This window comes from Labrus bergylta, chromosome 18 (assembly GCF_963930695.1).
Source record: "Labrus bergylta chromosome 18, fLabBer1.1, whole genome shotgun sequence".
Taxonomy (NCBI): domain Eukaryota; kingdom Metazoa; phylum Chordata; class Actinopteri; order Labriformes; family Labridae; genus Labrus; species Labrus bergylta.
Window position 1 is genome coordinate 21,988,273 of NC_089212.1, and position 25,802 is coordinate 22,014,074.

The 25,802-nt window shown below is 41.0% G+C and overlaps 1 protein-coding gene across 3 annotated transcripts in view; it reads left to right on the forward strand.

The window, feature by feature from the left end:
* The first annotated feature begins 22,851 nt into the window (after positions 1 to 22,851).
* Positions 22,852 to 25,802, forward strand: part of LOC109990538 (brain-enriched guanylate kinase-associated protein) — a 51,579-nt gene continuing 48,628 nt past the window's right edge. For all 3 annotated transcript variants that reach the window (XR_010669133.1, XM_065966680.1, XM_065966679.1), the window contains exon 1: positions 22,852 to 24,844. Coding sequence is in view for 2 of the 3 variants with exons in the window: in XM_065966680.1 (XP_065822752.1) it covers positions 23,069 to 24,844 (1,776 nt within the window). In the remaining variant the exon portion in view is untranslated. The remainder of the gene's footprint in view (positions 24,845 to 25,802) is intronic.

The window sequence follows — 25,802 nt, forward strand, 5'->3', positions numbered from 1 at the left end:
CTTTAAAGGTTATTTTTCTAAAGCACAATTCAGGTTTTTCATAATAATCTAACCAGAAGAAATCAGCATTACTGGAAGATATTTGGAGCGACATTTTTAAACAACGTACCTCCTTTATGTTGTCATAGATGGGAGAGTAAAACAGGAAATTAATCTCACTCTTAATCTCACATCACTCACACAACAAGCACACTCTGGGTAACACTTTGGTAACTAGGTACAACATCTTCCTAACGTCCTACCAATAAGCATTAATTAGGAAGGTATTGAGGGCAAACTCTGTAATTTGATTCATTTGTACAGGAACCATGTTCAATAATCAACATAAATGTTCATTTGATGCATCGTACCAGAGTTAGCTTAAAGCTAGTTTACATCTGCAGTCCATTGGCAGGTTAGTTAATGACCTGTTAGCTATAGACTATGTTCATGTAAGGTACTAACTAGTACTTAATAATCACTAATATTCAAATAGTATGCTACTAATTAGCATGGTAATGATCAACTAGTTAATAGTGAATATTGTGACTTTCATTTAAAGTGTTGCTGAACTCTGTCTTCCTCTGGAGTGGTATTAGACGCTCCAGCTTCTGAAGCTCGAGACCTAAAGCTATCTACACTGCAACTAAAAAATGTAATGAAAAAGATGTTAACCTTACCCTGGCAGGGTTGTGGCCCATGGTTGATCATTAGACTGGAATAAAACCGGCACTATAACATGAGAAAGAGATACGCTGAGATGAAAAAAGGTTTGACAAAGCGTCTGAATTTGAAAACCTTCCATCAGATTGTGTCCTGTTGGCCTTTGGAACAATTGTCTCCCATGACAAGCTGCCATGATTCAGATGTATGAAGTGGTTGTGCGTCAGACTATCAGGAGGACTGAAGCTGTGGCCTTAGCAGAGGTCTGCGTGCTCTTTGAGTGCCCTTCAGGTTTACTATTGATCATCTGCTCCCTCTGTGAACCTCTCTCACACTCTGTCAGCTGAGCCGCCGCCGTCCAGCAGGAATCAGGCAGCGGATAAGATATTCTACTCCCCCTCTAATTGAATGTTACCTTTCAACACGAACTTGTGGCTTTGGCTCAAGGTTAAGGCGCTGTTGATATTGCCTCCCCGCTTCCTCTCACTCACAACAGTCCCTGGCTATGAATAATTCACGCTCACAGTCACAGCTGAAAAGAGGGCCGCACACCGGGAGATAAACTCTTAGATCAAACCTCTGTTTATAAAACATTTCTTTAGAAAGGCACTTTCCTCTGCAGCGTTTCACCTTTCATTGGCCCGTATTTTCAGTTTTATGAGCCCAATCTACCAAATTCACAAACGCTTATAAAAAGGACACAATGTCCGGTTCAGACGGGGTTTTTTTTAACATCTCTACGGTTTACTGACATGCAGTCGTGAAATTTCCCATCAATTTCTCCCTGGCTCAGACTGGAACCAGATAATGAGAGTGTCACTGCTCCTCCAGCTGTAACCAACATGATGGACCTAATTTCCTCGGCAGATTTCCCATCTCCCATCATGCAACAGGAGAAGCATTCTGTCAGGCACTGAGCGAGGGCTATCATTTAGAACTTAGACCATTTTTGGAATAACATGTACGGCTGAGTTCATCATTCACCTTCTATAGAAGTCACTTGATTTAAAGGTGTAGTATGCAGAATTTTTAAACTAAAATATCTAAATTAATAAAAAATGGACTCAACCTATGTTATATATTTTTTGTTGAGTACTTACATTACTTCAAGTATTTCCAATCATTCATTTTATAGTTGTATCGCCCTGTGTCTTCCGTGGCAGCCGCCATGACAGACCCACCGTGCAACATTTTTATTGTTGCCGTGGGAACACCAGATGTTACGTCAAAGAAAGTGTGGACTGCAACTGAAAGCTGCCGTACTGTTGCTGCATGTGCTGCTGTGATAACAATGTAAAATATACTTGGATACATTAGCTCGTCTGTAAACATTTTCTCCTCCTCGGGTCGGTTTCGCCTGTTTGTTAGAATCACTCCCGTGATTCCCCGCCAGTATCGACGTCATCTTTTGCTATTGTTTTGATTGAAAGCCCTCTGGTGGTGGAATTGACGTACTGTGCCTTTAAAAGAAGAAAAATGCAATTTAAAAAAAGACAACTTTTTACAGTAGTATACTGTGATGTATTAAAGTAGCATGCATACACTGCTTGTTGAACAGGTAGTTTCAGGTTCAGAGGAAAGTTCTCTTCTTAGGTAGCAGAAGTGAAACCCAGCCTCATCGTAAATTGCTAATCCAATCTGCAAACTGCCTGAAAGGGAAAGGAACAGGGAAGAATAGAAGGAGTTTGATGCACAAAAGAAGAAGAACAGTTCGACCTTGCTCTACTCATTCTGGGGTTTTTTGGGGGGTTTTTGCCACTCATTGCCTCTTTCTGGTTTTCTTTCAATAACGACTTCTTTCACCTCTGCTGAAAAGGGGTCGAAGAGAAAGCAGTCCAAACAGACCTGATGAATAGAGGGAGGCTGAAAAGGAGGTGAGGAGGTACAGGGGCAGGTGGGTTTTCTACAACACTGCAGATGTAGGTGAAAGAATTAAGTGTAGAGTGAATAGGGGAGAGAGGCTGAGGTGACTGTGAAGTTTGCTCAGTGAAGTGTGAGCAGGTCTTGTGGGCGGCAGGCTGGAGGGAAAACTCACTTCCAGTTTGAACAAAGACAGCAAAATAAAGAGTGAACAGAATAAACAATTACCGGGACATTGCTGCTGGTGAAGTGCAAACACCCCCTCCTACCGCCTCCAAGATGTTCCAATTAGGTTATTTCTAATGGTTTTGAGATAATGAAACTACATTGGACACCAAGACATTTACTTCTAATCACAGTAATGACGTGGAAAAAAAGCCTTTCAGCGGTGGTCTTGACCTGTCTTGATTTAAAATCCATCCAGTCTGAGTCTGAGTAAAAATGCTTTTGAATGCGAGACGAGTCAGAGACCTTCAAAAAGTGACCAAGACCAATTTCTAGTACTACAGTACAACTTTCCAGACTAACTACTTTCTATCCATTAACGTGCAAATATTTTTAATGCTTCAACCACCTACAGGGAAGGTGGGGGTCCCTGGTCTGTAGCACCGTTATTTTGGGGGTTGCGGGCCAAACGTTTGGGAACCCCTGGCCCAGTCTACAGTAGACTTTCAGACGGTAAGAAAAATGAATCAGAAAGACGTGTTGGTTTGTCAGAGGTCTGACAGATGTGTAGATTGTGGCTGCTGTGTTGGTTGGGATCTTGAAACATTACATGATCAGAGTCGCAAGAACAAAAGCTTTCTAGCGATGTGGCATCAGTGATATACATGGAACATAAGTTGTTTACATGAGGGGGATGATGAGAAAACACAGACTGCCCTGCAGGTCAGGGGACGTAATTCATTTAAAACGTCTCTAGATTTTCAACACAGACACGTGAGTTATTTAGATTTGTTTCTAAGTCAGACATATAAACATTGATTTAAAAAGACTGTTAACATAAACTTCCACCTTAGAGGCATGTTTTAAAGTCAAAAGTCTGATCTTTGAAACCTTGTGATGGATAATTTTAATGTTTAACACTGATCACACACTGACAGGATGTTCAGGTGAGTATTCCCACCATTTACTGTTATAAGCTTGTATGTCTTTTTGTTGCATCTATTATTTCTTTTTCTTTTTTTGTGATCAAATGTTTTTATTTTCATTAATGGAGGTCAAATTACATATCCCAGTAAAAAAAAAAAAAAAAATCATATGTTCCCTCCATTCTAACCCCCTCTCATCTTTTATTTAATGTGAATATTTTCTGTAGAGATTTTATCAGTGACTCATGCTGTGTGTTGTGTGTCTTTGAGCTGATACTCTGGCTGTGCAGAAGTCCTCTTTTTCCACTTGGGGGATTTATCATCTTTGGAGGGAAAGCTTGCACATTTGTAAACATCATTCTTCTCTTATTTCCCCTCATTTCAACAGAAAAGCCTTACTGGTTTAGAATTTAAAAAAAAAAACGATGGTTCTCAGAAGCGTGTTGTTTTTAAAAAAAATTCTGACGCTGCAATCATGTTTCACACACAGCGAGTGGTTCATGTGTTTGACGGTTTCACACTGAGTGGCCTTTGAAAGTCTCCCCAGAATGCACACGGATCACTGATGCAGAAGAATCACAGATTCTGTTGTACCTGTTAACAAATGCTGTCATCACACAAGGCAAGGGAAACACGATGAAGTGTTATTTAGGTAAGACTCAAAAAAGATTTACCGCTGTAGCACTACTATATTTTATTCTGATTTGTAATATTTTATCAATCTTTTCCTTGGTAGAACAAATCCCAGCATGAAATCAAGAAAACAAACAGGAGCCACAGAGGTAAGATCCACTGAACCCCCCACACTGCCTTCAGCTGAAACTCTGCAGTTATTTTATAATTACAGACTTTATTATAGAATTACTGCCATGTGATTGTCTTTATATGAATCCAAGCTCACCTCACAATGACAATAATCTTCACTGAGTGTGTCATTTCCTTTGTCACGTCATTGTGTCGACACAAGAAAAGACCGGTTTGATTGACATGCATCCTAATTATAAACTCTGTACGGTTGAGACCGTGAAATGTTGCTAAGAAACAGAGAGATTTATGTGTCAGGAACACCTCATCGACTCCGAAGACTCTACACAGTTAAAGAGATAATCATGCAGGTTTTTATCTTTGTGCAGGTTTTATCTGGTGTGAACTGAGGAGCTGTCAAAGTTAAAGCTTCAGGGGAGTTGGGCTTTATCAAAAACAAGCACCAGCCTTCAGAGCTGAGAAATGAAGCTTATGAAGTGTGGAAAAACTGCAGTTCCTCAAGTGTCCACTTGAGGCTTTCTCCAACAGGAAGCTAACATTTGTGATTCCCTATAATGAGATATCCAACATTTACAATAAGAAAAATAGTTTCGATCTTAATAGCTCTTTAATTCTATTCAACTACAGGAGTGTTTTTCTATTGAACAAACTTACTTAAATGATATAGTCACAAAGACATTGTCGGTAATTTTAGAAAACTAGCATGATTTTGAAAGCAGCATTCCCATCAGTGCTCCATCTACAGCCTGGCCCCTCCCTCGCTGTGCTGACAGGTTCGAGTCCCACCTGTGGCTCCTTTTACGTACGTTATTCCCTACTCTCTCTCCCTGACTTCTGACTCAACCCACTATCCTATCTCTACATTAGAGGCTCTAAAAGCCAGAAAATAAATCTTTAAAAAGATGAAATGAACCTTAAAATAACCTTAAAATCAATAGGAATCATGACAATAATGAAATGATAAAACCAGACTGAGAAGATGTCTTTAGTTTGAGTTTAAAATAATCAATATTTCCAGCTTCTCTCGGGTCCTCTGGCAGACTATTCCAGCGTCTCGGAGCATAATGGCTGAACAGAGCATTACCAAATGTTTTAGTTCTGCTCTGTGGAACGGCTAAAAGAGGAGAGGCGGAGGATCTGAGGGGCCGTACTGGTTCACCAGCTAAAAGCATCTCTGAGAGTTTGTCTGGTGCAAGGTCATGCACCGCCAACGGTCATGCACTCTTGTATAAACAAATACAAGAGTTTTCAAAATCAATATGAAAACTCACAGGCAGTCAGTGTAAAGATTTGTAGAACGGGTGTAATGTGAGCCCTCCTTCTGGTCTTTATTTATGTATTTGTTTAATCTGACAGGGACGGTTTACACCCAGCTGTACCAGAGTTAGCTCTGAGCTCATTTACATTTTAAGTCCCCAGGCATGAGGACATAACATATACACAATGAACATTAAAAAAGTATTAAATTAATCCACAGTGCAATTCACATATGATCTGAATAAAGTATATATTTTTCTTGTTTTTCTTCTAATTTGCTAGCGAATGAATCAGCCCTAGCTTTAGCCTGTTTAGCTTTGATAACTTTGATAACTGCTAACTTCTGGCCCCAGAAAACCAACATGGCCAATCAACCAAACACAGAACTCAAGGCTTAAAAAAATAGCATTCAACAACCACACAATCTTTGTTCTTTTTATTTATTTTTGTACATAAAACGACATAATAAAAGGCTGCTTCTAGTGAAAGCAAAAATCCCTTAACACTCTCGCAAGTTAACCTGAAAAAATTTCCATGAAGCCTCGTCTTCCCTTTTGGGTATTTGTTCCAGTGTGATGACATGTCATGTAAGGTTTCTCTTCACAGCGGGCCCACACACACAGACTCTGTTCCCTCTGGACCAAGAAAAACACAGCAAACACTCTGACTCCCAAATTCGACCAAAAAGAAAAAATATCTCGATTCTGGATTTTTAAAAATAAAAAACCTTAGCTGTCATTTCCATCAGACAAATGGTTGCACAACTAATAAGCCCTCGTTCTTCTGGACAAAGACATGTGTCCATGCAGTTAGCGGCTGATGATTTGATAATGAGAGTGTTGGAGAGAAAAGAAGGGTAAAAGCTATAAGATCTCTAATTAGCAACGAGCCTCGAGAGACCTCTGATCAGTGTATCATCCTCTTGGTCATGGAGGAATTAATCCAGCATGAGTCATACGAGCAGCCATGCTCTACCGAGAATTGTGTTTCACAGGAAAGGTTGAGAAATGACTCAAATTAGTGCACTAAATCAGTGTGAGTTAAAAAAAAAAAAGATCTGCAGTGAGAAAATCTTCCCTCAAAGCATCACGTCCTGCACATCACAGTGTTAAAGTCAGTGATGCAAAACAAAGGTTGCTTAGAAACACATGCATCACATTATATTCATATGCAGCTCCTCATACGCTTTCAGGTTCACTGCTGCTGTTGTGTTTGTATGATTGCTTGTCACTTACAGACACGCTCTGCGCATCACGGCAATCCAAAGATGTGGAATACATCTCTACATCCGTCTTTGACAACCCTCTTGTACCCCTTCTGACAGCCCTCTTCTTATTTAATGCAAGCTCTGGTCTCTGGTGCGGCTTATTAGTTCATCCATTTGTATCTGTGTATGGAAGAATTTGAATATGAATCCCAAGAGGGGGGCAGTGATGTATGATGGCTGTAGTCCTCCAGGCAAGCGTCCTTGGTTCAAGGTGACTTGTTGCACCCCCCAAAAGAAAAAAGAAAAAAACAAGAGAGGCAGGCTTTTCAGTCCAATTCAGTGTTTAGGGGGTTAAGCATACATTTTGTATTTTCAGATCTGTCACCAGTAACAGCACTAGACAGAGATGGATGACTTGTCTTGGTTAATGTAAGACACAGAGCCCCTGAAATCCCAAAAAGTAAAAAAATAATATATTGTGCACAAAAATTAGTAATGTGCACACCTCAGGGGCTCTGTAGAAAGATGATTCAGACTTCTCCTATTAAAACAAGTTCCTGAATATCTCTCCATTTGACTTTTACAGAGTTTATTTACACCAAACCAACTGATCAAAATGCATCTATTTTTTTCTCACATTTCAGAGAGTGAACATAAAATTGGCTTGATGAGAAGTGGACTACGTGTCCTTTTTTGTTAAACACAGAAGAAGTGTAGAGATACTCCAACAATGGGGAAATAAACATCCACTCATCCTCCACTAAAGTGCTTTTACACCACAAAGAAAAGAAGCGTGGTTCGGTCCCGGGTCAGCTCTCCTGAACCCTTCCTGTCTGTCCTTCTAATTGCCGGGTCACTGATCCTAGCCCTATCACAGATTTCCTCAGAATCATGATCCTTTTTTTTTTCTCCATCTGGCAGCTTAGACTTCCTGTCTGTAATAAAATCTGATACTGAGACTAGTGGCATCAGGCTGACACCTCCAGGCTCCCTGTGCAGGAACTATTGCCTCCGCAGAGGACCTCACCACCCTGAGGGGCCGATCTTCTTCATTCTCTGATCCATCAAAGTCTCAATATGTGCAGTGGTAGTGTGCCCAAAGCCCTTTCAGGGAAACATTACCGCTTTTTTTCTCTGACTTCATCAGATTGGGGGGGAAAGATTAACAATCTGCAGCAGAAATTCTCACCAACAGCATTGTTATTCAGGTCATCCCTGCTTCTAAAAGCTTATCTGGATGTTAGCAACCTCTGCCCTGCAGGCCAGGAGAAAGAAGACAGTTTAGCATCCTAATTAGATATTTCTGTCGGCATAGATTCACGAACAGTTTAGTCATACTGCTGGACTCTGGTCTTTGTCTAATGGAACTGGCCTAATGATGCCCTGCAGTAAATCTTTTTATATCAACAATATGCAACTTTTCCACCTTTAAACAGAAGCTTTTCCCCCCTTTTTTTTTATTGAATCGGACATCTGAGAGACAAGAAACGGTGGGAGGAGAGTTTGGGGGATCACATGTAGCAAAGGGCAGAGGTCAGATTTGAACCCTCAGTCTGCTGCCTCGGTACATGGGGTGTGCAACATAATTGTTAGGCTTTTCGGCGCCCCTAAATAGCAGTTTCAAAGCCAAATTAATAGCAAAATAACATTCAACAGGTCCACATCACAACACAATAGCCTGTCGGTGGCCTGCGACCCGATTCTGCGGGATGTAACTTTGGCTGTGGGCTGCGGTCATCTCGCGAGAAATGCTTACAGCTTTACTGCTCAGATATAAAAAGAACTCATTAGATGAGCTCTCTACAGTTTGATGCAATGGCTGAGTGTATCCTCCTTGCAAATATGTGGTAACTGATTTTGAAGTTGTTAGGCGGTCTTGTTATCCGTGCCATCGTTGTCTCATGTTTAGCAGCCTCATCAGGTGCAGAAAGTAATTTAACCCAAGTTGTGTCTCAGACTTGATGATGGCTTGCTGGTTGCTCTGACTCATCAGCCTTCATTAGCCGCACCTGAGGATAGGTCGGGTGTGCACTGAGTGGAATGAACGCATTACAGAAGACACAGAGAGGCTGAGTTATTGGTTTCTGAACCACCAACGTGTCATGAATTTATGTTGCACCTCCTGAGTGAGCTGGTTCAGGCATGAACAAGTTACCTGGCTGTGAATCATCCACACACACGCACCCCTCCTCAGATACCTGAATCCTCTCATGCTGACCTCTTAAGCATGTTAAATCAGTGTTTTCAGTTTCACAGCAGGACATGCAGTTTTGATAAGCCTTGTTTAGGGGCAAACGCTGTGCAAGCTAAAAGCTTAGCCTGGCTTAAGAAAAGGCTTACTTATCAAGCTGTCGAGTGCAGGATGGATGTCGGGGGGTGGGGGGGGGGGGGGGGGGGGGGGGCAGGGCTCACCAATCACGCAAGGTGACGTTTATTACTGACAAGCTAGTCATTAGGCTGAGAAAGGTTCCTTGATTTATTAGTTCATGTGGCACATTTGTTGTTGCATTAAAAAAATGGACAATTATCAGAAGAGTTTCCATTAAATTGTGTCAAAACTTTGCATCTTAATTAGCAAATGTTAGCATTCCAATCTTAAAAGTGCTGAGAGGCACGTTATTTTGCTACGAGTATTGATTTTATGAGCTTATTAGCATAACCTGTCGCTAGTGTGTGGCTGTGTAGCGTCACGGAGCCTCTAGCATGTATGAGGATATAGAAGCTTTGTCCTGATTCTATTGGACTGTTATTTACTGTCTTGGTTTTTAAAAGCAGGGATTACATTTGGTTGAGTGGACTCATCTGGATTTGCAAGCACATTTTGAGAATGGGGAATATAGAAAGAGGACTTTCCCATATTTACAGTAACTACTGACACAGTGAGTCTGAGCAGGGGGAAAATTAAATATTGATTACCTCAGTACAATTTCATGAATATATAATATACATAGTCAATTAGATTTAGAATATAATAGACCATGAATAAAACAATAGAGTGCTGCAGAAAGTCCTGACTCAACATTCATGCTTTAACCCATATTATACATAAAGTCCTATAGACGTTCAAGCACAGCCCGAGGTGGGTTTTAGAGGCACAGGCACACGTATTTAAATTAGCCTCATGTTCACGGCAGCTGTTTATAGTACAGCTGTCAAAAAATGATGTGTAATTTCCATAAAATGCCCACAGAGATAATTGAACATCAGCCTCCCCATGAAGCTCTCCATCATGCAGGACCCCCAGTGTTTAATGAGCGATGATTATGTGTGAAGTAAGTCTGACGATCATCCAATCACTTTTGCACCTTTTTATGCCGGTGATGTCAGGAATGATGATGTAACCATGTAGAGTGTATTCACGATTTCTTCCAACTCATTGCAACAAAAGCCAACAGCTGATCCCCCAAATTATCCAAGCTAGGTCATTGTTAAGAATTGTATATTAAAACACTTTGATCCCTCGATCGTAATCATTATAGCCTTTTCTAACCTGCTTAATTGAACTGCTACAGGTATTATTATCCGTTGTGTAATTATTAATATACACGCTCAGAAAAAAAGGTCTGTTTTTGTACCTTTAGGGGTTAATGGCTCGTTCCTGGGGCAACACCGTCAAAGTTACAGCTGCTGTACCCAAGTGGTCCGTGCCCCAAAGACCACATCGTGTACCTGTGGTGACAGTTTTGTACCGTAATTAATCAGTACAGTTCAAGGGGTACAAAACTGACCCCCCCCCCCCCCCCCCCACAGGGTACAGAAGTGCCAGGTCTTATTAGTGATACTGGAGAACATGTTTTATTCATGTAAACCCACAACAAACAGAAATGAGTTCATCACAGTTAAAATCATTTGTTAAATCATTTCCCATTTAAATGATCTTCAGGCTTCAAATCTAATTTTGCCCCAAGTGATTATTTGTCCAGAAATTGGCTATAACATTGTTGGAGAAAAAAAAGGAAAGTAAATGTACCTATAAAAACTACACTTGAGGTCAAATAATAAGCAAATATTAACAAATATTAAATAGCCCTATTTAATATTGAAACTGTACCTGAGTGGACAGAAATGAACCCCCTCTGTACCCCTATTTCAGACAGTGTGGATGTTAATGCTAATATATTACACACATTTTGGACTATTTACAGTATATTGACCATAAGTATTTTTTTCTCTTTTGTTATTATTGTTGCTCTGTTTGTTTGTCTCTCTCTTTCAGCCTGAAGAGAGATCTTAGAAAGAGCTAAGGGTGAGGTGCCCTGATCGGTGCGAGCAGAAACCCCCATTGGACCGGGCTGTCACTATACCAACTCCCTGATTTTAAATGAGGGACGAGAAGAGAGAAAACACAGAAGAGATAAATGGTTTTCTGCAACCTTATTTTTTGCCCCCGAACTGGCAATATTCCAAATCCACTGACTGGCTTTAGCTGCTTCATCTCCCTTACTATCTTTCGCAAACTTTGTCCCTGCACGCCTGGCTCGCCAAATAATGAAACAGCTGATCTTCCTATGAACCCTCTACATCCCACTTCTACAGGACGAATCCTAGCCATCCTCTCTGTTTATCATTTACCCCTAAACCTGCATATCTAATTGTTTCTCTCTGATATGCTTCCTCCACAGAGTCCTCCCAGGGAACCGTCTGTTCCATAAAACAAACTGTCCGCTAACTCTCAGACAAAAGAGGCCTCAGGTTAGTGCAAACTATTTCCCAAGTTCTCCTTCCAAACCTCCCAATAATGATTACGTGTTATTGGTGGAAAAAGACGTTCTTAGTCAGTCACCCAACAGAAACATCCCTTTGAAGATGATACTGTTCTCGTAATCTGCACAATTAAAAAAGTGCGGACATCCCTGTGGAAGTATGCAGAGAGGATACAGACTTAGCTCTGAATTCAGAAGCAGATAATTGGTCCCTCTGTGGCCGCATCGTCACACTATATATGCACAGAGAGGCTCTGCTGTAGCCATGGTAACTGAGAGTTGCATTGATATCCCAATTTTATTTGAGCAAACATACATCAATAAGACCATAAAGCCACTAGATCTCTTTGTCTCTCTCTCTCTGTGTCTGTATATCTGCAGCCCCTGCACTCTGAAGCTCTCTGTCCATCTGTCTTCTTCTTCTTCTCTTTTTATTTGAAATCTTTAATTAAAAACATGTGTTTACTGCACAAGCAAACTGCAACATATATAACGAACGTGAACGTGGACATCAATGATTTTCATAATCAATGCGGGCTGAACTGACTGAAGCTAAAGATCACTGCAGAGAGAAGTCCTCTGAAGCCAAAGGGATGGTGAGCGCAGAGACTCAGTCGCACTATTTCAGTCCAGCACCGAGGTGATTAAATTCTGTTTTTGTTTTTTTTTGGGGGGGGGATAAAATATGAAGAAAGAATACCAATGGGCTTCTTCTTGGCAATAACAACATGCTAATGGCTGCCAGGTTGCCCCATGCAATTAAAAGAGCTATAAAGCAGTTCTGGAGATCGTTAAATTTACGCCTGGGTCAACTCAGACTGTCGCACTGAAAGCATCCCACTTCTTCTCTCTTTTTGTAACCACACAGCTCAACGCAAAACTGTAAACTTAAATGTACATTTGCAAGGACAACAGAGCATATGAATGATGAGACAGAGGAATGTATGTTGAGATAATGATAATGATGGAAGAGGATGTTGTCAGTCGGATGGACTGACTGCAGGGCAGAAGGAGACTCAGGATGGGCGTTTGGTCTCATGCATAATTCTGCCCCGAGCCAATCACGGCCCAGACTGTTCCTAGAGTTCGGCTCAGTCCCATTTCACCCCTGTGTCATGTTTTAGCGGTAGGGTGAAGTGTTAGGGCTACTCGGCCCTTTAAAAGGAGATCCACACTCCAAACAGAGTCATCTCCCAGAATGCACTGCGCATCCCCAGCAAAAATGACAATGGCAAAGGAGACGCATGTAGTGTAATAAGTACTTCCTTATCTTGTTGTTTTCTTAGTTTAATGATGTTCCAATGTACTCTGGTCCGTTTCTTCAGAAAAGGCATGAAGAAAATTGTTTGTATTTTTGGCATTTTGGTAAAGACCAGCAACTTCATCACGTCCTTTTTGCAGTTGACGTATCAGGCTGTTGAAGGGTTGTCCCATTTCGTTGGGGGAAAGATTTCACCACTAGCCCTGGCAGCTCCGTTCAAAGTCGAAAACGAGGGGTAGGGCTAAGGGGGGAAATGGGACTGAGCCTTATAGACAAACCAGATGAAGGGATGAGGAAGGAAGGTGAATGGATGAGAGGAAGGGAAGGGAGGGTGGGACGAAAGAACTGAGACAAACAGAGTGGAGTGGGATGGCTCAGTATAAGTCAATATATTCACTTCATCTCATTTGTGTGGTGAGTTATGAAAGGATGATTTTAATCAGATAAGAAATGAAACATCAAGGCTCCTCTGAACGCTCCTGATCTCAAATGTCTCATCGATTATTGTTCTGTTACTTTTATCTACTTTAACTTTGTGTTGGTACTCTGCATGGAATATATTAGAAAACGACTCCACTGAGAGAACGAGTCGGAGTCCTGCAATCATAATCCATCAGACAAATGTACTGGAAGCACACAGCACTCATTACTCAACAGAACGAGCTCTAAAAGTGTTAAAATGTGTGATACAATTTTATGACTTTAATCTTATTATCGTGGATGCTTTGCAAGCTGCATTTCCTGAAGGAGGAGATTCCTTTCAGGTATTTTATGAACTCTTAGTCGAGCAGTAACAGCTTTAACAATCTTCACTGAACAAATAAAATGTGTCTGTATGTGCAGTCGGAATCAACAAAGAAGATTTAGCTGTTGAAAATATTTAGAGGATTATAAGAACATTTTTCCATCTGCAAACAACTGACGCAGATGTTTCGGAGTGTGTGTGTGTGTGTGTGTAGTATAAAAAAGGGATGGACTTTCTTCAACTTTATGCAGTTGTAATTTAATATAAAAATAAATGATGGGTCGCTGGATAGCCTTATAACGATTATGTCGCATGCTCCATGTTAGGAGGCTACAGTCCTCGTCTCAGCGGCCATGGGTTCAAATCCGACCTATAGGCCCTTTCGGTGCATGGCGTCCCTCGCTCTCTCCTCCCAACGTTTCTTGTCTTTCTTCAGTTGTCCTACCAATAAAGGAAAAATGCCCCCCAAAATATGTAAACCTGCAATTCAAATACATTTCAATCTGTTGGGTATAAGAAGAAAAGAATGTAACACTGCTGGATTTATGGGTAGATTTCCTTTAAGTTACACTCTCCACTGAAAGCTGAAAGAGAAGGTGAAGATTCAAAACACATCAATGAAACATGTGCAAAGTATCTTGAATCTATAAGATAGAATAGGTTTTAAAGAAAGCAGCGCAGAGAAGTGCAGGTTTTCCATCACTCACTGTTTTCCTGACGTTTATCCACTCAGACTCTTTAGTGCAGATAATGCTTATAAAACCCTGAGAGTCCCTGAGAGGTGGTTATTATGATTAAAGACTTCATTAGTGATAAACACACTCCAACATCTCCTCTCCCCTGATGTGGATTTCCAATGTGGATTTCCATCTCATTGCCAGAGGATGCCAAATGAACAATGCTGTTTGATTCCACCAGTGTGTCACTTATATACATTTATATACATTCAAATTTTAATGGATGTTCAACCATCCATTATCTATAGCGTTTTTTTTCCCGTTTGGGGTCGCAGGGTGATCCCAGCTGTCATTGGGCGAGAGGCGGGGTTACACCCTTTTTTTTAATATAATTATTTTTGGGCTTTTTGTGCCTTTAATGGAGAGATAGGACAGTGGATAGAGTTGGAAATCAGGGAGGGAGAGAGAGGAATGTCATACGGGAAAGGAGCCACAGGCGGGATTTGAACCTGGGCCGCCCGCTTGGAAGACTAAAGCCTCGATACATGGGTCGCGTGCACTAACCACTGCCCCAATGTGCAGCCCCTAAATTGATCTTGTGATCTTCAAATTTCTCATTCCTATCAGGATTCTTAGGACAGTTTTTTTTTTTCTGTCATAATCTGAAACTTTTCTTATACTACTTTCCTACATATTCATTTATGTTCAGACATATTTCTAAATAAATGAGGCCTGTCACACTTGATGGTTCGAGCGGACTAATGGAAACATCTCTAATCTCCACCCTCCCACACACATTCAGTCTGCTCGTGTTGCTGTGCGAAAAAACAAACCGTCTGTCTTCTTTACATTCTCGTCACAGCCTTATCATTTCCATCTCCGCCAGCCCGATTCCCCCTCTCCTGAATATTCTGCGTGTGATTTCATTATTGATATTCATGAATCCTGCTCAGACATATAAATGAAAGCATTACTTGCTGTATAAGAAGCGGATCACCTCTCTGTTTTTTTTTCCCCCTCTTCATTTTTCACAATTATGTTTCCATCTTCTGCAGACTGCATTTCTTAGAAGTGCACCTCTGTAATGTCTTCTTTCCTCTGCAATTTATTAGACAGATGCATGTTTTTCCTCTCCTGTGCCTGAAAGAGCTGTTGCTACCCCTTGACTTAATGTACTTCCTGCAAAATATGTAACTAAGAAGGACGAGTGGGACACAATTCATGAAGAGAAAAAAAACAACTGCTAGACTTTGAATTACATTTTTTTACAGAAACTTTCACAATGCTCGTAAATACAGATAACACTTTCACAACAAGTCAGTACGCTCGCTCACACCTACAGGTACGCAGCCGGTTACTGTGCTGCTGAATTAGTCATCTGACTGTTTTTTGTTTTTTTTCAAAGGGATAAGTCATCTCAGAACAGCATGTGTTTAGTCACCCATGATGTTCTCTCTAGCAGGTCATATTAGACACCGTATGAAAGACGCCCTGCAGCACAATCTAACACATTTTACAGGAGATCAGTGTAGCTCGAATGCCAAGCTGCTACATAAACACAAACTGAATAGATAGAACAAGAGCCGTACTGAAGAGGGTCATACTGGTAAAAAAAACCGTACTGACTTAAAGCTCCTGTGAGGAACTTTAACTCTGTGTAGATCTCAGCCACCCTGGACAAAGGGGTACATTTTATATCTCCCCTGATTTTAGTCCTGTAATGTTTTCTGACCGAACATCTCATTCTGCTTCCTTTTTATCGGACACATTCATCACTTATTGTGAACCGTTGCCGTGGTAATTGTAAACAGAGGCTGCTCAGTTTGACCAGCTGAAATCTCCTTTAGGGTGCTTTGAATAATAATAAAAAAAAACACAACACATTTAATGAAAACGTTAAGAATCAAGCAAGTTTTACATTATCTATCAAATGTTTTTTTTTAACAAATAAAAGCATCAAACAGGTGTTTACCCTCAAACAAAGGATTGTTTTAAGCTCTCATGTTTTTTTTAATTCATTCAAATTCTGTGTAAATGATGTACTGGAAGTCAAATCTCTCTCTGAAGGTCAGGGGGTTCGATCCCCAGCTCCTGCAGCCACATGTCCGATGTGTCCTTGGGCAGGACAATTAACCCCAAGTTTCTCCCGCTGCTTCGTTTGAATGGGATTAGTTAATACTGATGGTCACTTTACATAGCAAACTCCACCATCAGTGTCAGAATGGATGTGAATGACCTGCGGTGTAAAAGCGCTTTGAGTAATCAGAAGACTAGAAAAGCGCTAGACAAGCTCAAGTCTTTTTATTTTTTGCTTGTAAATACCATTTATTTCTAAGCCTGTAGCTAAGTTTGGGAGTGATGACCAACATTAAACAGCCACAAAACTCAGAGAAGACTTCTAAAACCCTTTGACCTCCGAAAGAATATTACTCATTTAAAAAAAAAAAAAAAACAACCTAGACTGAGCTTTTTATTTTCACATTTTCTACCATGTTCAATTTCTTGCCAACATGAGGCACTCACGATAGATTTGGTAACTGTCAAAATGAGGAATGAGTGGATCATCAAATCATAGTTTGTACACCTCTGTTTGTGTGTGTGTGTGTCACAAGAAACATTTGAAATACGCAGCTAAGAAAAATGATCTAATGGTCCTGTAATACTGCATGTGGCCACTGAAGGGCGCTGTTGCATACACAAATAAAGATGTGCAATTGAAGTGTGATGAATGAATGAAGTGAACACTCTGCATGTGCACATCAGGAGCATGAGACAGTGCATGCATGTGGTTATACGTGTGTGTGTGTGTGTGTGTGTGCATGATATGTTTCAATGATGTCACTCTGACCTCATATCCAAAGCTTTTAGTGTAATGTGGAGCCATTTGTTACTTACTGTCTGTTCTTCCCCTAAATGGAAAATGATGCCCCACTACAGGGCTTCCCCCCTTGACGTGGAAATGAAAAGAGTTTCTTGTCACAGCTGTCAGACTCCATCTCCTCGGTCAAACAGTGCTGCTGACATTTCCTATAGGTGTTTTATCGCCTTGGCATTTAGAGGGAAAGCAAAACAGATCTGACAAAAAAAAAAAAAAGTAGATGAAATCAGATCACTATCATGACAACGTATGATGACAACATCAATGTTGACACTAGGGGGAAACAGGGGTCTTCCAATAATTTGAGTGCCGGTTAATAAGAAGAGAATAAAAACAGCGTGATGGTAGTGAATGGAAGAGGCTTAAATCACTTTAAAGATTAATGAGAGTGTTGATGAAACTCTTTTTATTCAGAAGCTTTTTGGGGAAATTGTCTCATGCGGACGCACTTTGAAGTATTTATTCAGACAGACTTTACTGTGTCAGCAGAGGGAACTCTTAACAGTGAGGGTCCTAATGCAGATTACTGTAGGAACATTTTTAAAAAACAGAAATAGCATTAATCTACTTAATGTAAGTTTAAAAATAATTTAACAACAAGCTAAAACTTAACAAGGAAGCACCCTTTCTGACCAAACCTATGCACACATCACGTTATTATCATGCAGAATCGATCATTAATCACCCTGGAGTCGTGTGTGTGTTTTCATCAATAAGTTTGATTTATGGTCTGATGATCACAAAGTCTATAATGCAGAGCAAATACCAATTTCTATGCACTGTTTTCCAATTTATGAATCCCAAGTGTAAGTAAGATGTCAAAGCACATCTGTGAAGAGTTCATCAGCCAGTGGTGTTGAAGGGGAAGAAATGAGGCATCTGATCTTTTTGTTCCAGCAGTGCAGGCTTTTGTGAATCAGAACACGCTCAGAGGATATGATGAGTCGGCAGAGATCTTATTAGCACAACCAGAGTGTATTATTCAAAGAGCTGGGGGATGCTTGTGTTTCTGTATCTGATTAAATTATTATCATCCTGTTGAATTTGATTTGAGTTTTCAAAAGACGACAGAGCTTCGATTCATTACTGTTAAGTATGAGGACACAATGGAGGATATACAGGAATGCCTCAACTTTTAGCTTTCCTGCTACATCCCAACAGGCATAATGGTGAGAGGAAGATTTTACCCATTTAGGTTTCACATGGTTATAGGATATAAATAGTCCGGAAACTAGCTTGTATTCCCCAACAGTACAGCAATGCTAACAGCTCTGTGTGGCTTTTTACTTATTTACTTTTCTACAATTCTACAATTCACTTAGCAGAAGCTTTTATCCAAAGCGACGTACATCAGAGAGTAAGTACAACACAAGCAAGGATCTAGAAAAAAGGGAACAATGTCAGTAAGAGCAAACGATCAGCTTTGAGTCTGATTGGACACACAGGTGCTGACAGGAAGTGACCAGAGGCAAAGCACAACATTGAGGGCAGTTCTTGAGAGCTCTAATCAGTATAGAAACCATCTTATAAGTCGTTGTTATCAAACAAAAACCATCGTCACAACCATCATCATCATCAATAATATGGAGACCATCATCATTAAGTTAGTAGGTATTCATGAAAGAGCTGGGTCTTTAGCTTTTTCTTAAAGGTGCAGAGGGACTCTGCAGATCGAATGGAGTTTGGAAGTTCATTCCACCACCGGGGGGCGACAGAGGAGAAGAGTTAGACCCTGTTAGAGAAGATTTAGGACCCTGTTGTGAAGGTTGGCTCAGACGCCTTTCATTGGCAGAGCGTAGTGGGCGGGAGGGAGTGTAGACCTGGATGAGAGCGTTAAAGTAAGGAGGAGCCGTTTTTTATCGTTTTGTCGGTGTTTTGTAAGCGAGCAGCCGAGTTTTAAGTTTGATTTACAGTAGTAGATTTAGAGTAGTGATATTAGCTAAATGCTAACATCAACATGCTAATTTTAGCGATGCTTGTGTGTAGCTAATAGCTGACGCTTCCAGATTGCCAATTGAAGACAGGATTCTTTTTCCCCTGTCATGCCTCACGGGCAATGTAGCGAACAGATTTAGATTGTTGGGCCAAAGTCTTTACGCCGAGTTGGTGGTCAACTGTGGTGATTTGGTGAACTATCGTATAGTGCAACACATCGAAATGTGCTGCCATGCGGCTCTGTGCAGTACAGGGAGCGTTATTAGATAGGGGGTATTCGTCTATCAAGTTCTGCCTCCTCTTAAATCTTAAATAAAGGTTTTATTATAGAGTATTAAAACGTGCTTCCTGTTTAAGAGTGTAACTGCAGCAAGTCGTGATGATTTAAAGAGATTCTGTACTGGGAGCATTTTTTGATAGGGGATTACTGTCCATCAAGATTTGTTTCACCTGAAATGTTAAATAATAGAGTACCAAAACTTTCTCCTCATCCTCTTAAAACGCATATGAAGTGAGTAGTGAATAAATAAAACGTTATAATGATCCGGTAGCATTATTTATTTTGGGATATGGATAGCCTCTGCTATCATTTTGTGCTATGGTAGCAAACACATCTCTACTCAGGAACAACGCTTTGTGTGTGTATGCATCTCCCAGTGTGTGCTTTTGTGTTGTACCGCTCACATATTTGCAACGGGAATATGTACACTTGGACATCTATATTAGGCTGTAAGGGTGCAATGTGTAGCCTATGTACAAAGGTGTAATGACAGCAGAACATTGTTAATGAGGCTAATGTGGAACAGCAATCTGGAAAGGGCTAACGTTATCTAACGTTCAACACCTTAGTTTGGCCTTTGAGCATGCTAATATTAGCAGAAATTCACAACACATAGATGACATAAAGGGAAAATCTGAGTTATGATCAAATACCTGCAAAACTGAAGTAATGATCAAATTGAAATGTCATTTGCTGGGGGTAAAAAAAAGCAGAATATTTTCAGATTAACCCATTTTTAGAGATGACTGACAGATAAACACTGACTGTAAACATAGGCCTAAATCAATGACATGATTCTTTCCATTTAATAACACTTGGAATCAGTATCACCTGGGTCTAAACCTGGTTTGAACCAGGTGATACTGGTGATACAATTCAAGAGACCTGGTTTAAACCAGGCCTCTTAACTTTTAATTTGTGTACATTCATTGCCATGAGGGAAAATAACTCAGCATCAGCTACTACCTGCTGCAGGAGTTATAGTCTCTGTAGGGTGTGAGGATTAACACAGACAAGATAGATGACTATGGAGCTGCTCTGCATATCGGTGATGAACGACTACCTCTCGGCTTATAAGCTATTTGTAATTAAAGCTGCGACCAGTAGACTTTTGAATTTGATTACACGAAGAGTCCCTCAGAGGTAGTGTTTTATAGCGTCAGAGTAACAGATTTTTGACTTTTTTCTACATTGCACATCAACTTTAGTCACATAGTAGAGAAAGAATTACAGTTTAACACCCTCCATGGTTTCTGTATGTCTGCGCCAGAGATATCCGGGAAAAATTATGAAACAGAACAGGCAAGATCGCCTCCATCTGTGGCCTTTCTGACTCTCCACAAGCACTGTGTGACTGCATTGGAAGCAGGACATCAATAGCATCCTAAGCAGTGTTCCAGTCTTGCGTAACCACAGAGCAACTAATTGCATTGTTGGAGCAAAGGTGAAACCTTGCTTCTATTTATAGACTCCTAATAGAAAGATCAGCATTATAATCCAACCTATTAAATCTATGCTAAAGGTTGAAAAAGCAAGCGCAGTGAACTGTAGGGGGGGAAATTTGACACTTTGACTCACATATCGCTACAATATTAATATAGAGAAGAGGCTTTATTGTATACTTTACGTCAAGAAGTTAGCCTCTGTTCCTTTTTAAAGGCGAACTCCTCACCATGTGCATCAGATCTCATCTTTCCAGATCCAGTCCTCCAAGGATTATTTGGTTTTTCCCAGAGCTCCATTTCCCCATCATTACTTGATGTGCCTCCTCCTTCAAAAGCTCCTTTTTACATTTTATCAAAGAGGGTACAGCTGTTGGTAGTGGTGTTTTTTTTTTTTTTAACCAATGGTTCTACCATCTGCCATGTAGAGTAGCGCCACACTGTTAGCTTGCTGTGAGACAGTCTTCTTCCTGCTTTGGTTGAGTACCCTCTTTTGTGTCGTAATCAGTCCGGCACAGTTTTGATACATTTTACCCGGGGACTCCTAAAGCGAAGACATGGAAAGCAGAACAAAAAGTTATAATAATATTCCCATTGATTCCTTCCTCTTTCTTTTTTTGACAGCTTTAAGGCAAATCTATAATATGTATTCATGAAAGTTGGAAAGGTAGACTTTCATAATTGTAAAACCTTTATAAGTATGACCCAAAGATGGATAGTTCAGAGCATGATATTTCAACCACTACTTAACAGATTAAGGACATTTGATACAGTGGCTTTAGTGCTAAAACCCCTTCCTCTATTTGAAGGCCTCATTTATACTTATTCATGCCACTACAGTATATGACTTACACCTGTACAATCCAATGGAATCCAATATAGCTGTCTCTGGATAAAGTATACTTCTTCTTGATACAGTAATTGGATGGTGCCCAAATATATGAATTAACTTCGCCCAGAATCAAGACCTGTGTTAACTGACACTGATGACAGTACAGCTGAATATGTCATTCAAAATATTCAATCTGACCCACTTCCCGAAGAAAAGACAAACAAAAGGCAACGTAATCGAGTGTTTAAAAAATGGCCTCCAAGTTTTAATCGAAGTTGATAAATGAACAAATATCCATTTCTTTCAGTTTCAGATGAGTAAAAATGTAACATTGCAATTAGTTTATCTTACAGCTATTTGATTAAGCAAGACTGGGGCCCACTTGTGCTGCTATTGATGTCCCACTGCCAAAGCCTTTGTGGTCAACTTGTACAGAATACAAATCAGTAGACAAAGATGGAAGAAGACTGTCTGTTCTGTTTCAAAGGCTTTTCTTTTATATCTATGGTTTCTGTAATGTGCTGTCCTGTGTTTTTCACTTCTGAGTATACTTTACCTAAACGGGCAAACCCTTTATTCCCAACAGTGCGGTGCTCCCTCTCTCGGGCTTCTATCCTACAGTTTTGTTTTTGTTGAGTTATTTAGGTTTGTATTATTCTGTTTGAGTTATATGAGATATCCTCAAACTAGACATCTGTGGAAGGTTTCAAAGAGTGAGGTTTTTTTATGTAAAAGAAGAGGTACTTGGTAGTACTATCAGCATAACCTTTCAGCTGAGGCTCGGATAGGAGTTGCCTCTTTAAAGGCCAGGTGTCTGGACAATTTGACATCTGCTGGGGAGGATCCCTTTTCAACTGAGCAGAGGCAACCAGATGCTGTCTTTGCACTGCAGCACCTCGATAGAGACGTACCGTCCTCAGATGAAAAAGATTGTATGGAGTGACACATTATGGATATGAAGTGTGTCTTGAGGGGCACGTTAAACTTTCTGAACACAGTCTTGTAAATTCATCTCTTCATAGCAGCATAATTAACACAACAGAAAATCCACTAAAGCTACTACTTGTGACTGATCAATCTTTTTACCACTTTGCTGCCTGCTGCGCGAAAAGCAGAGTTCATGTGGTAGTTGTCAATATCTTTGACCTAGATATCCAGCTGCTCTCCAGCACCACTTTTTGTCGATACACAAATTCATTAGGCCCACTGATGACGCCCAAAGACAAAGCATTGATGATGCTGCTGTTGATCTATTATGCTATTAAAATAGAATTGACAGAGTCAGCTTATGAATGGTAATGAAAGTAGGTTGGTTGACTTCCCAATGACTGTCAGAGTCTAACTTCATTGGGATCTCACTGTGTGCTGAGCTAGAGAAGTGGAGTATGTCACACTACAAAGGCTGGGTGGTCTGGACAACTAGGGCAGACGATTGAAACTGGACACAGCCAGTGGACAGGAAACCATTGGAAATCAGTTCTACTGAGCCTGAAATGGTTCACTTGTGTGTGTCCATTTCAAACGATGGTCTCAGGCTCGAGTCTGTACAGAAAGGATTACCAGAGACATTGCGTTGTCAGGGAAAGATGGCGAACGATATGGCCACTCTGCGGCGCCAGCCAAGATCCAGAACAGGTTCTACTCGACAGGATCGTGGCTCCTGCTCTTCCACCGCATCCTGCCCTGTCTTCTCTGGACCATACAGTGACCAGGAAGAAGACCCACCCCTACGCCGCCAGTCCTCTCCTTTACTCAAAGGCTCTCTTTCCAGTCTACACAACTCTACCACTCCAAGTCCTAAAGGTTCCCTTTCAAGCCTTCAGGGGTCTCTTTCCAGCCTCCAAGGATCATTACCACGTTTCCAAGGATCTCTACCAAGTTTTCAGGGCTCTTTTTCCAACCTGAGGGGAAGTATTTCTAAATTGAAGAGACGGTCGCTGGGCAGCCTGGATAATTCAAGTCCCAGTCCCAGCGAGAGGAGTATCAGCCCCAGCCTACACAGCAGCAATGCCAGCTCTAGCGATGATGATGGCAGCTGGGACACTAACAGCTGGAGCTCTGGAGCAACCTGCCTGTTACGAACTTCGGTCAAGCAAGATAGCAAAGAGGCATCACAGGATTCAAGTGAAAAGTCTTGCACCTCTGACCAGGCACCTGATTCTGATTCTGCTTCTGCGATTGCTAAACCTGAAATCATTTACCAAAATCTTATCTTCTCCCGCTCTCCTGCCAAAACTGAAAGCAAAGGAAGCTGTGTTCCTAAAACTCCAACGCTGCTAAGGAAAAACAAGCCAACCCAAAGTTTGTCCTCCTCCAGCAGGAGCAAGAATTCTGCTACAACCTCAACCCATCAACGAGACGATACAACAGACGACAAGCGCAAGTTTTCCCAATTTTTGAATGAGGTTACCGGCAGGGTGTTGAAATCTAACGGTGGTCCTCCTCAACAACAGTCCACCCTTAGACATCGCTACCAGTCTCCTCCGCCGCCACCGCCGTCAACCCCATCCAAAAAGTTTCATCCTGCACTTACAGCCACACTACACTCAGCTCCAAAAAATCCAACTCCAAAACCTCCAACATCTACGGCAGCAATGAACATGTGGTACAACCAATCTAACTCAAACCTTCACACTATCAAGGAGTACGATTCAAGGATCATTGCCAGGTCCATCAGCCAGTGGAGCAAGTCATTACCCAGCTGTAAGATACTGGAGCCTGAGGATGTGTTAAGGGGAATAAAAGGGGAAAGTCCCCCCTACCCTGAGCAGGACTTGGAGCAATGCACGAAAATCCAGGCACAGCCCTCCACTGGGAGACTTTATCTAGAGACAGACATTGACAGAGTAAGGCGGCTTGATGAACTCGCGGCTAATGGCACCCTGGGGAAAGAGAGGATTGAGAAAGGACTGGAGAAAGGTATGGAGCGAGGGAAGGAGAGGGAGAACAGGATTCCATGGGAGAGAAACGGAAGCTTGGCGATGGAGAAAAACAAGGAGAGGGAGAAGAGAAAAGTGAGCCCCTGGGAGAGAGAAAGTGGAGCAGAGACAGGGAAGGCAAAGAATAAAGGGAGTGAAAGACCTTGCTGGGAGAAAGACGGAAGGATGGAGAGAGGGAGGGGGAAGGAGAAGCAAAACAGATATGATCCCCCTCCATCTCGATTGACTTCCAGTGGACGGAGTAACCCTTGCCCTGTCTTCAGCTGGCCGGAGGGTTTTCCTAGAATGTCCTACAGGTCTGCTTCACTACCCAGACCTGTAAATATCATTGTGAGTACCCCTACATTTAAAGACTTTTAACAACACAACCCTTATCTACTCACTTCCGGCCGATTGGAGAGTAAGGTTGTTTTATTTTAGATATGTGTGTCCATTAAACTTGCAGTTGAATGGAATTTCATAACAAGAGCCCTTACCACCAGCAGATAACATTTAAAAAGTTTGGTAGCAACATTAATAACCACATACCGTATCCTGGATGTACTTTTCCCCAGAACACACTCCTGCTGTATCACAAAACAAAAATGCTACTATTGACAATCCTGAAAAGCTCTGACTTTTCCAGTTTCTTTATTCCTTTATTACAGTAACCCTATGACCCCTGCAGTTTATGGTCACTAAATAAGTTGGCGTATGTTAAGCAACTGAGGAAACGTCATATTATTTTTGAAAAAACTAATTACATCAATTGCAAGTATGTGGAAGATCATTAACCCAAATCTTGCAGTAAAACCCGAGAGCAGAATTGTTCAACATTGTCTAATTTCATCACTCTGAACTGTGAAGCTTATATAATGTACTCGGCTGATTCTTGTAATTCATGGATTGTATCCATACTGCTGAATGTAAATGCACTCACTGTAATGCATAAATCTAAATGTGATGTGACTTTTTGCCAATTTGTAGTGTTGAAATAACGTAGCTGTTTGTGGTTGGTATGTTTTTCTGTCAACACCTCTTTTGGCAATGGAAATGTGTAAACTACCATCTGTTATGTTTCTATTGTTCTACATGTAGGTGACAGCTGCTACGTCGTACCTATAAGGATCAGGGTTGCATAAACTAAATAAATAATTTATAATTTCTCTTAGAGGTGGAGTGGAGTGGGACACAGTGAGTTTACTAGCTGTTTACTTGCTTTTCAATGGAAAGAGTTCATGTTCCAATGCTAAATAATTTACAGAGAGAAGTATTTGCTACATGTTTTCAAGTGTCTGAATCAATACTA